Raw genomic sequence first — 13,146 nt, 5'->3', positions numbered from 1 at the left:
AGCAAAGCCTTTTTGGAACATGTTTGTAAATATTGCATGCCTTTAATAGTCAACTTCTACTTCCTGGGTCAAAGGACACAAAGCAGCTTCACAGTGACAACCACTTTCTTATTATGTATCCTGATTTTTAGATTTAAATGATGCATCCCGAGAAATACCTTTCAAGCAATTGTATGCCTTCCAAAACACGTATTGAAACATGATTCCATACTTTGGGTATAAAATACAAAATAGTGGATGAATGCAGCCTCGAACACTGTGTTTTACAAGGAAGCTCCTTGAAGTACATGTAAGGCTGTGCTGTATTCGTGTACTCTTGATTTAATACTTGATAGTACATGCCTGGATTATGAAACTGACTCAAGTGCTAGTAGGTGTTGATGTAGTAAGTTTATATCAGACCACTGTTCCACATTGGGCTTGTTACCTGTAAATGCAGTACTGTTTGATATATGTACAATGTAGACCTACTTCTTTTGTATATGTACATCATTAATGCCAATGTTCAGAAGATTTCCAGAGCATGTTGGTTTAACGTTAAAGATTGTTGACATTGTTTAACATTGGTCTAAAATGTTTGTACAGTAAACTGTACATACAGCATTGTACCCATACTTTATTGTAGATGACTCTTTATGACTGTTTTCTTCTTCTTCTTCTTCTTCTTCTTCTTCTTCTTCTTATTTTTTTTTTTTTTAAAGAAGACGAGAAAGCGATTCATACAATTTACCCAGACTTTTGTGTGTGTGTGTGTGTGTGGGGGGGGGGGGGTTAAATTCAGTCTACATTCTTCAGAACATGCAATTTATGCATAGCTATAATAATAGCTTTAGTGTGATCAGCCATGTTTTTTTTTTTATTTTGTTGCAGCAATTGAGTCCAAAGAAGCCATTATCCCATTGAGGACGGTTTGATTTTTTTTTTCAATGGCTTTTTAATAGTAAAAGCATTCCAATGCCTCCAAAATATTTGGATATATGCTTGTTGGCAGATTTTGTTTTTTGTTATTCAAAAGAGAAAGATGGTTATCGGTGGAGATCAGTGATTATGTGTAAAAACCGTGTAACTTGGAACCACTCATGTGAGATATCAAACCAAGCATCAGTACTACTGCTATTGATAGTGCAAGACAAAGAAGCTGATGAATTTAGGGGAGGATTGTACAGTTTGGACTGATACACCTCTTATCATGCATACATCATGCAATTGATATTAGTCCTGTTCACACATACATGGATTTAACATTTTATGTTTTATATAATGATAGCACTTTGCAGCAGTAACTCACCACGAACAGGGAATTAAATATGATAAATGTGTTTGCAGGAAGCTAATTCCACTTGATGTTCATATTGAATGTACTTCTGCAGCATAGTTTGTGTGACATATTTAGCATTGTATCAATAAGCCCACATCAAGGAAGGAATGCCACTAAATTTGAACAGAATAGTTTATTCAAAATGAAATTCTTATCTACAAGTATATTTTAATACATTGAGAGAGGTATAAAATGTACCGTAGAACAGTTAAAGCTTGTTTTACAACAACAATTTTTGCGTAAATGAGTTTGATCATGTCTCCTTTTTTTTTTCCACTGAAAAAACCCCAAAATGTACTGTTTTACCACAAATACTTGGAAAAAATAAAGCTTCTGTTTTATGTTGGAACTGTCACCTGGGCAGTGCCTGACACATTCTTTAAGATCTTTTTCTTGTTTGTGAAAGAAAGTAAATTGCTGCTGTGATAAGTGCATTTGCCTAGCAACTTCCGCGCACTTCTAGGACAGTTGTATCACGAAAGAAGATATTGCATGGCAGTGTGGCGACGAAGGAATAGCCCTGTTCCGACTATTAAACAGTTAAATTTCCACATCCAGATAACGAGCGTGCCGTTACATAATGCATCCTGTTTTGAGGCTGCAGTGGATGCTAGAAAGTTGTAAAAGGTTAATTTGCAGTGTCTCTACATGTTGCAAACCTCTGGGGTCAGTTGAAGACTGTTCGTACAGGTTGTACGGATAGTGACCAGTCCGTGATGAATCATATTTCCATTTATGGTAACGCTCTAATATACAAGATGCTCTCTTACGTGCATTGATTTTAAAGGGATTGTGCAGTTTAGGTTGAGATGGTGATTCAAGTTTTTAACTTTTTGCGAGATGATTAAAAAACACGTATTTGACATATTAAAGAGCATACAATTCTATAAGAGTAAGAGTAAGAATAACTTTATGCGAGATAATTAAAGCCCACTAATGAAATATTATAGAGCATACAATTCTAAGAGGAATTAAAGTTTGTCATTGATGAAAATTGGTTTGAAATGGCTGAGATATCAAAAAACAAAGTAAAACAAAGTTGTTCTGATATTAGGATGGGACCCACTTTTATTAGGACCATTTTGTTTTGCTCTGTATTAGAATATCTCAGCTATTGCAAAACCGATTTGCATCAAATAAACTTTAATTCCTCTTAGAATTGTATGCTCTGTAATATTTCATAAGTGGCTTTTAATTATCTCGCATAAAGTTAAAACTTAAATCCTCATCTCAACCAAAACTTTATTATTCTTTTAATACCCCATCAAGTTCAAGTACAGGTTGTCTCATTTGTAGATTATGGACCTTCAGAGACGTGCATTAAGTTTTTCCTATTTAACCCTTCCATTCCTGAAGACATTACTGCCATAGCAGACTGCAGTTTAAATATTTTGAGGCAGTTCAATACTGAAATACATTGTACATGTATGATGGGATCACCATAGTTTGTAAAAGAAGAAATTTTGTGCAAGTTTCATGCTCTTGTCTGATAAGACAAACATACTTTATGCATGCCTGTGAATTGGCCGACTGTGAGATACCAGTGGAAAGGGGGGGGGGGGAGGTATTATCTATCACTTTACAAGGACACTCTTACAAACAATATGCAGATTTGTATTGTACTTTTGTGCTGCCATTACTGTACAAGTGTGCAAAAGTTTCCAGATTTATGTAGCAGATTTTGTCCGCAGTTTTTAAAGTAGAGCTCTATATTAAAAGTGTGGGCCAACACTTAAATGCTGGAAAGTCCTATCAGCATAAAGCCTTTGAAGGTCAGCAGATATAATTGGTGTAATTTTGCAATAGTTGGAAATTATGTCGTTTAAGCCCCAGGGGAAATGTATGAATTTTCAGAAATTGGAGCATCCTATCATATTGAAAGTAGGAAATTGTGGTGTAGGATATCATCAAGGTGATTAATTTGGAAAATTAGATAGAATGAGCCACAACTTCCATCATTCATGCATGTTATACACGTGTTCACATTGGTTCATGCTGTCTTTCTTACTTTTGTGTGTGTGTTGTGAGTTGCATTGCAGTAGGGGAAAAAAAAAAGGAAATCACTTTTCTCCTTGCTTGTCATTCACACAAACACACACACACACACACACACACACACCACAGGGCAAACTATTGTGAAAGTAAAAAAAAAAAACAAAAAAAAATCAAACTGGATGATTTTCACATTGAGATGCTTATCGCGAAAGTCATTTCAAACAAGTTTTTGTGTTTGTCCACACACAACAGTTTTAGTATGCCATTGCAAAATTCTATTTTCAAAAACCTTTGATTCCGGATATATGTGTAAATGCAGAGGGAAAGCTCTAACCATGCCATAGTCCAATATGTCCACTTATGTGCCTGAATTTTATTGACATGGACAGTATTCAGCAAGTTTTTAAAATTTTGTTTTGTTTCTCAAATCCTCATTTATGAGGGGGTTTTTGCACTAGTAATCTTTTAACACAGCAGTGTGTTTTTCAAAAGTACATTCATGTACATACCTAACCGAGACTATGCTGGTATTAAATTGAAAAGTATACAGGCTTGGCAAGAGATACAAGACACTGCAGGTCAGCACACACAAATCCGTGAAGTGGCTGCTATTGGCAAGTCAAGAATTACTACATTTATTACAATGATCACCAAAATAGAAACCTCTTTTAAGCCTCAAAAACATGTAGCTAAACAGTCGATCTATTAAAGCCATGTGTAAGAATACAGGAGTAGACAATCCAGTACATGGATGCAGTGATGAACAAACTTTTGGAACTACTTTTCTGTACATTTTTCCACCAAAAAATAAAAAATAAAAATAGAAACACAAGAAGAAAGATGAAGAAATTAATCTTCGTCAAGTAACACTCCCCATGCAGATATTATGTATCCTACAACTGTATCATGTTCAAAGCAGCTATATGTACAGAACTCGTTTATTTTACATTGCCCTTTTAGACAATAATTTTTTTCATCATGTCCTCCCTGAATTCCACAAGACTCATCCAAATAATGTGTTTTTAGTAGGACATTATGTTGCTCCAAGTAAGTGGAGGATAAGCATCATATTTGTGCAGTTGTTGCCTTTCATTGGAGAAATTTCCAGCGCCATGCCCTCCTCATGTCCCAATTTTTTTCTTGTTTAGGAAATAGGGGTTGACGTTTTTGAAGCTGCCAAGAAGTGGCGGTTTAGAGGGTGCTTGGTACAAGACTCTCCGCATCTGATTAAATCAGTGCTGTGGCAATTGCCATGTCGCAGGTGGAGAATTTCAGGCAAAGGCACTGCAGCCATTGTTGGATTCATGGTGCTTGCAACTGATACCACTCTTTTGTCCAAGAATGTCTGGCTTTAAAATGCTGCAACTTTCTTATTCTGTGTCACATCTAAATGAAACTTGTCCTGCTCTAAAAGTTTCAGTGTTCTCTGGATGTATTTGTTTTGTAAATAGCAGGAATATGGAGGGAAATTTCTCATTCATGTGGGGAAACAAGACGGAGCTGCCCAAACTTTGATTCTCTTTCTCAACTCTACCACCTTGTAGGGACCCTAGAAAATAATTCTGCAGCACTTGGTATGTCTTGCAAGGCAGAGTAAAAACCTCAGCTTTAAACCCTTTGAGGACGGTTTGATTTTGCTACAACATGCATTTCCCATAGAAGCTTGCCTGAGTTTACTTGGGACTCGTCCTCAGTGGGTTAAACGTGGGTGTGATTATATGGATACATACAGCGTATATGTGTGCACAAAGCAACAAATGAGATCCACCTGTTGGGGAAACATCCTGGAATTTTATCACAGCTTATTTTTCAGGGAAAACCCAAGCCGTGAGTCACAATTCTCCCCTTGGCACTGGATGTCTCATTAAAGGACAAGTTCACCTTCGTATGTGGATTGAGTGAAGGCAACAATGTTAGTAGAGCACGTCAGTGAAAGTTTGGGGAAAATCCGACAATCCGTTCAAAAGTTATGAATTTTTAAAATATCTGTGCAATCACTGCTGGAGGAGAAGACTACTACAGTGTGTGATGTCACATGCGTACAACGATATAAGGAAAATAAAAAGAGAATTTCACAAAACTTGACTTTTTTAATAAAGTGCACATTTCCTTGACTTGTTACCAACTTATGTTAGGGGTAATATTATTCCCTCTGACTTCTGAAAGAGAGAAGTTGAGTGTTCTTTTATTATGTGAGAAAAGTGAGAATATCTTGAATTTTCTTTATACTTTCTTTATATACAGCAATGTAGTTGTACTCATATGACATCACAAGCTATAGTAGTCTTCTCATCCAGCCTTGACTGAGCAGAAACTTCAAAAGTTTATAACTTTTGAACGGGTTGTCCGATTTTCCTCAAACTCTCATTGATGTGTTCTACTAATATTGCTGCATTCACTCAACACACATGTCTATGAAGGTGAACTTGTTCTTTAAAGGGAAACCAATCCATATTGAAGTTCACTTTAACTAATGACATTATTGAAGCATTTAACCCATAAACTGCTCAACTGTACCTAGTTCAGTTGTTGTTGTTGTTTTCGCTGGCAATATTTCATGGGCAATTATTGTAGTTATGCAGAAATGTGAGTTATATCATGAAAGTTAATTTTTCCAGCTACAAATGATGTCAAATGGGTTTTTGCACAAAGTACCAAAGCAAATTATCATATGGGACGACGCAGACAGTGCAGACATGATTCAGAATTGTGAATCTTAGCAGTGAAGAGAGATAAATACCAGAAATTGCTGTAGTGGTTTTGTAAGTTACTAATCTATGAAATAAGGTAGAAAATTTGAAAAATTTGTCAGTAAATTGGACAATTCTTATTCTTTTTTTCAAAGTGATAGTATTTTTCAGTATGGAATTTTATGTTTGGCAAGAAAATGTTGTTAATATTAGAATTTCATACAAAGGAAATTTTGTTAGTATTTAAAATTCTCATTCTATTTTCTTCAAAATGATGTATTTATGGCATAATCACTCGAGTATGTACACCCATGATTTTTTATCATGGCTACTACTAAAACACTGATCAATTCAGTGCTCATTTACGTCGATGTAGGGCAATTTGTCAATCAGTTGCAACCCAAAAGCTTGGTTTCATCTGGCATGTCCTCCTGGTGTCCTCCCGAGGTCCACCTTGACAGGGGGACTCTAAACGGGGTATAAGAGGTACCAGTCAAATGATAAGGTGCAAAGTTTGCCCAGGAATTTACCATTGAATCTTATTTAAGCACTCAAAGGCATTATTTACCATTTGCAGATGAAACAAAAACCCAGCTTTAGTGCTATCGTTGAATATACAAAAAGTGAACAATACTTATAATAAAATTGTTTCTAGATTAAACCTTCTACAGTTATGGTTTAGTGAAAAAAATATTGATATCTCCTTTTAAATGTTTTAGGTTTTATTGCAAAATTTTTATATGGTAGGATGTTTTGTGATCACTGACCTACACATACAGTCATTAAATATGATAACTCTTACATTTTTAAAATCACTGCTCTCAATGGTAAACTGTACCTTTAATTCAACTCATATATTAAAGGACAAGTTCACCCTCATAAACATAAGGATTGAGAGAATGCAGCAATATTAGTAGAACACATCAGTGAAAGTTGGAGGAAAATTGGACAATCAATGCAAAAATTATGAATTTTTAGAATTTTTGTGTTGGAACCGCTGGATGAGGAGACTACTAAGGCTCGTGATGTCATATGAGTACAACAGTATAAAGAAAATATAAGAAAATTTAACATATTTTCACTTTTGTCGCATAATAAAAGAGCACTTGACTCGCCTCTTTCTAAAGGCAATGGGAATTATATTACCCATAACATACACTTGTATGTCAGTAACGATTCGAGGGAACGTGTGCTTTTTTCAAAAGATGAAACTTTGTGAAATTCTCTTTATATTTTCCTTATATTGTTGAACCCATGTGACATCATGCACTACAGTAGTCTTCTCATCCAGCAGTAACTGCACAAAAACTTCAAAAATTCATAACTTTTGAACGGATTGTCCGATTTTCCTCAAACTTTCAATTATGTGTTCTTCTAATATTGCTACATTCTCTCAATCCTTATGTTAATGAAGGTCCTTTAAAAAGTGCCTGGGTTACTGTAAAACCAGAAACATGTGCAGCATGATACTTTCACTAATTGGAGCCAGTAACCATTTTTTTTTTTTTGGGGGGGGGGGGGAGGGGCATGAAACTTGTGTGAATTGCCAGCCATGGAAAAATTGCAAACATTGTACACTGTACGTTGTATATACCTGGACTAATGATATAGAAATTTGCTGAACACACACTTCTGGATGATATAAAAGACAACAAAACTGAATATGAACTGCTAAACATGCATAGTAAAAAAGGAGGGGGGGGGGGGCGAATGAGCGCTACTACATGTAGTACGCATACTAGTACTTTTCGTCTGTTGAGAATGAGAAGGGCGTTAAGTTATCTTGAACACTATGGGTTTTGTGACAACTTAACGCCCTTATCATTCTCAACCGACGTTTTACTGTGTACAATACATTGTACTGGCATTCAGTGCATTGTGTAGATAAAAACTTAATAGCTCCTTGCAAAATTCACCAAAGTTTTAAATGCGCATGAAAATTTGTGGTTTTACAGTATGCAGCACAAGAGCTACTGTAATACCCATGCTGTTCTCCAGTTTGCATCTATCTGCTCAATCTTATTATTGTAGCTCAAGTGGTAGGTTTTCCTTACACAGGATATATGCTCTCCCAGAAAAGTTTGTAACATTATTATACAATACAAAGCATCTCCACTGACTAGATGAATTGAAATGAAAGTACCGGTACCTCTGGGGGGTTTTTTTAACACTTGTATTGCATAGAGAAAAGTGATTAGTAGCTCACCAGATTTCAGTTTGGATATAAACATGCTTCTCTGGTTGCAAGTACCATGGTAGTTTCCCCTTACTGTCTGATATGTTTATCGGACAAAACAACTGTCCACTTGCAGTTTTGCTCCAGAGTAGTAAGTTTTGTATAACTACAGACTTCCCTGTAGGGTGTCTTTTGTTCTATGTAAGATTTTGACTTTGAATTGATTCAAAGGGATCATGCTAAAAATATACAATTTTCACACTTTTTCACGTTTGTTTTGTCACATTGATGGGAAAAACTCTCTTCACTGTTTTCACTTTCCTTGCTTATAATAAAAGAGAACTTGACTTCACTTGCCATTTTCAGAAGGCAAGGAAATAATATTACCCTTGATGTTGTACTTCAGTAACAAATCAAAGAAATTTGTAGAATTCTCTTTATTTTTTCTTTATATTGCTCTATGTATACATCACAAACTGTAGTTAGCCTTCTCATCCAACAAAGACAGCACTGAAGCTTCAATGAAGCCGAAAACTATTCTTGCGCAATTTGTGCGAAGTTTCCACGACGTATGTGCGAATGTCGTGTGTATCATTGCTAAGGTACAACATGTTACGTATTGTACACGAAGAACACGCGACGGAAATGCGAACAACGAAAAATTTTCAATAATCATGGGAGAAAATGTACCCAAGGAGAGGTGGAAGCTGTCTTGAGTTGAATTTTTTTCTTTCCTCTATTTCTCCTTTCTTTTTCTCTCATTTCTCTATCGTGTGCTTGCCTACATTTTTTTTTTCCTAGGACATATCTCCACTAGTAAAGCCTTTGATTTTTTTTTTTTTTTGCAGTTCCTCCAGCACATAATATCTATAGTTCAAATGAAATTTTACATACTTTAGATCAATTTTAAGTGTATTCTACGATTTTTTTTTGGTATATCAAACATTTATTTCTCCTTGCTAGTCTTTAATTTCTTTTGTTACTATAGTTGTTAATAATTGTTTGATGTTTAGATGTATGTTACGATTTTTATTTGTAGAAAACGTATAGGTCATACATCCCCCAAACGTGCGCTAAACGTTCGCAAGAATATCTCAAAAGGTACGCGAACAGTTTGCGATTACGTCGTAAAATGATCGGAAAAACTTCGCAGATTTCGCGTAACATACGCGAGACATTCTCCAAAGTTTCGGAGTCTGTTTGGGGTTTCACGAACATTTTGCGAACATCGCGCGTGTCTTGCGAAGGTCTTGCGCATATGACGAGGCTTTAAAGACACTTTCGAGAACAATTCACGAGCAAATCACGACCAAGTGTGCGGAAAAGGTTCGCAAAAAATTTCAAACTTTTTTGAAATTCTCGCCGAAGTAAAAACGACATTCGCGAACAATTGACGACGCTTCCGAACCCTCACGTTCGTTTGGCGATCTTTTGCAGACTAAAATACGAATGCTGGATTTTGCTATTCGCGTCCTTCGCAAATCGTTCGCGTGCTCCGTGAAATCCCACCCTTACAGGAAACCCAAACCCAAAGAGAAATGTGGATTGGGTGAAAGTAGCAACATTATTAGAACACATCAGTGAAAGTTTGAAGAAAATCAAATAGTTATTTATGTTAAGAGTAGCAATTATTCCCCCTGCTTTCTGAAAGCGGTTGGTCAAGAAAAGTTAATTTTTGTGGAATTCCCTTTACATTTTCTTTACATTGTTGTCCACACATGACATCGTAACCTCCAGTAGTCTCTTCATCCAGTTGTTTCAACACCAAAACTGTAAAATTCATAACTTTTACATTGATTGTCCAATTAATTATTATTATTATTTTTTTTTTTTGCTTCTCAGAAAGGCCCCCTAGAAATATAGAATGGGCCCCTCATTTGTATTGTACAGAGTACACTGGTATCCCCCCCCCCCCTCAAATTGATCAGCATGGTTGGAGCTAGAGACTCGAACATTAGATTTGATTAGAATGATTAGATTCACAACTCGGATCTTGAGATTTGTTGCGCACATCTTTTAGATTAGCAAGCCACGCATCAACATCGGACAAACTGAGCATGCTTTCAAGAAAGCAGAAATCTGACCCAAATCAAGCAAGTTACAGTCTTGTCTTCAAGTGCGCAAGATGACAGTTGTGTGCTAAGTTCCAAAATGACAACGTCAAGCAAACTGAGAGCTCAAGCAAGTGTGATAGAGATGATTTACACAGCTATGGTCATATCTCTACCATGCACAAAGGTTGCCATGATAGTTTTACGCTTCTCTTTCCCACGTCTGCATTTGGTCTCCGTGGTAATGGAAATAGCTCTAACCTTTTGTGTTGCCTCATATTTCCCTTCTCACAGGCATGGCAGTTGACTGCATGCTGAAGGCAGGATGGACGGCTCTCATGTACGCAGCTAGCTGCGGCCAGCCCGCCGTGGTCCGCTACCTCCTCGAGAAAGGAGCAGACCCAAACTTCAACAGGGCATCTTGTGAGTATCATACAAATCACACCACACAGTGCGTATCCATGGGTTTGGGGTTCGAATGTTCCAGGAAGGAAATATTGAACAGATCATAGTGTCATTTGCTGTATGTAAAATACAATACAATTGCTTTGTTGTTTGTTTGGTTGTTTGTTTTTGTTGGGGTTTTTTCTTTTGTTTTGTTTTTGCTTGAAATCAATGATTACATACACCACCCCCAAAAGATCGAGGGGGAAAATTGATGTTATGTATGGTAGAATATATGGTAGAGTTCTATGAAAAAGAAGCTAAAGTAAGTGTTTTCTGTTTAGCTGGGGAAGTAGAGTATAACAAAGAGGATCTATCTGTGAGGTCCACCTGTTTTTACTGCGGGTGTCACATCCTTGTTTATGAGGCAGATAACATAGTGTAAGCATCCAGTTTCCTTAAATAAGATATAGCTGAGTATTCCCTTCCTGAACTAATGCCAAGTCTGAATGGCAAGGGATTGCCTTAAAAACAAAAACTAATAACTATGACTACAAATATAGATCTGCATACCCTGTGTGTTTGATTCAAAATACTGAAATGCAAAATAACTCACTTTAATAGTCCTTCATACACTAGTGTTGAATTTGTATGCCCATGCATTCATATTCACTGCATATACTGTCGATGCCTTGCACCATACCCTATACAACAAAAATGCCACATTATTATGAGAGTGTTATGCATAAATTATTATTTTTTCTATCACAGAATAACCCCCCCCCCCCTTCTCCATTTCTAGTGATTGGACCTGGATATCGATAACGTGTTGGCTGACAACATATCAAGGGCGTTATTCCACTTTCGGGGCATATTGAGTTATTGGTATCATGTTGCAGAGCTTTGATGATCTCATCTACAATATGGTGTCAATTTCGAATTCGATTTCATTTTCAGTAAAATGTTAGATATAAAAATCACAAGGGCTTCATTTAGTGATAATTGGAATAATGCTTATAAATCTACCCACTTTTGATTAAATATGATTTTTATTTCATTAAAACTGACTGTTTTGTTTTTGTTTAGGCTCAAATCTTAGAGTGGGATAGTGCCCTCCTGGTTCTCAGCTGATCATGGTATTAAAAGCAGAGCTGTCAAGCTTCCCTGATTTTACAGGAGGTTCTGTGAAAACCTAAACAGGACTGCCTAGAGCTAACTCAAAAAACACTTTCTTTATCTATTTGTCCTCTTAAAACACATGCCAATTATAGCATAGCTACGATTTCTGTGAAGGGAAAAACCAAGAAATAACTAGAAAAGCTCTCAGAGAGCGCAGACCAAAGCAACCACCCATAGCATGCGTGCTGAAAATCACTCTATTTCCCAGTGATAAAGAAGTCTTGTGTTTACCTCATCAGCTTCCTGTTGCGCGCGGTGCCTCAAACAGAGCGCACACTTTAATGCGCACGTGCAAATCTCAACATAGATGCAGCTTTAACTCCCAAGTTCATTGACCTTATTTGCCAAAATATTTTTTTTCAAAAACCTTCAACAATTCATAAAAATTCCTAGATCATTACCAAAATTTATTTATCTGTTCCTTGTGCCATTATCAACTTTTCCTGTAAGTTTTATCCAAATCCATTCACAACTTTTTGAGTATCTTTTGCAAAGAGACAGACAAACAAACATACCAACCACGCCGGCAAATACATAACCTCCTTGGCGGCGGTAATTAGTGGTGTTAGCAAATTTTATCGTGTATCATAGATTGCGTTTGTGACTTCTGTCAGTTTCGGCTTTTTAATGATTAGTGATTATGTTATACTTAGTGCCGGTCCTATGTATCAATAGTAGAAAAGCATCAGCCGCAGGCATACACATGCAGCAGGTGTACATTGTCTACAATGTACAGTACGACCTCTCCTATCCCATACTCGGACAAAATCCCTGCTCAAACTCACATGAATTACATTATTCCCAACATAACTATTAACATACATTCACACCAAACTTTCATCTAAATAACATGCATTCAGACATTCACTAACCCCAAGTCATAGCAAGAACACTGAAAGAGATTTTTTCAGTGAATCAGGGCATGGTACAGGCGATCATTCATTGAGCAGATTTTCAGAGAACTCAGAACGAAGACCAGCTGATGAGGACATGACATGTTCACGTGAAATTGATACATGTAGCTACTGTATACCATTTGATAGGCAGAGCTGCATGTATTAAACATTGAGTCTCCCATATCCAGCCAAATCCCTTATACGGATGAGCGTTAGGTCCTGACATAGGAGAGGTTGGACTGTACTGTAAAATCAAAAACAATCATGGCATGAAACTTTCACGAATTGCCAACTATGAAAAAATTATGAATGTACTAGTATGTATGTTTTATTGCTATTACGTACATTGTCTATCACTACAGAGCTCATCAACCTGGCAATTATGTAATTGCACAAGCGTTGTCCTTATATTGAGCTGGTTGGAAATTTGTAGATGAGATAAAAGGTGATGTATTCA

The 13,146-nt window shown here is 36.6% G+C and overlaps 1 protein-coding gene across 1 annotated transcript in view; it reads left to right on the top strand.

Moving 5' to 3' along the window:
• LOC140237973 (ankyrin repeat, SAM and basic leucine zipper domain-containing protein 1-like) overlaps positions 1 to 13,146 on the top strand; it is an 81,388-nt gene that overhangs the window by 12,829 nt on the left and 55,413 nt on the right. The window contains exon 3 of the mRNA XM_072317906.1: positions 10,525 to 10,653. Coding sequence (XP_072174007.1) covers positions 10,525 to 10,653 — 129 coding nt within the window. The remainder of the gene's footprint in view (positions 1 to 10,524; positions 10,654 to 13,146) is intronic.

The sequence above is a fragment of the Diadema setosum genome, chromosome 2 (assembly GCF_964275005.1).
Source record: "Diadema setosum chromosome 2, eeDiaSeto1, whole genome shotgun sequence".
Taxonomy (NCBI): domain Eukaryota; kingdom Metazoa; phylum Echinodermata; class Echinoidea; order Diadematoida; family Diadematidae; genus Diadema; species Diadema setosum.
This window is presented reverse-complemented; position numbering and strand designations above follow the sequence as displayed.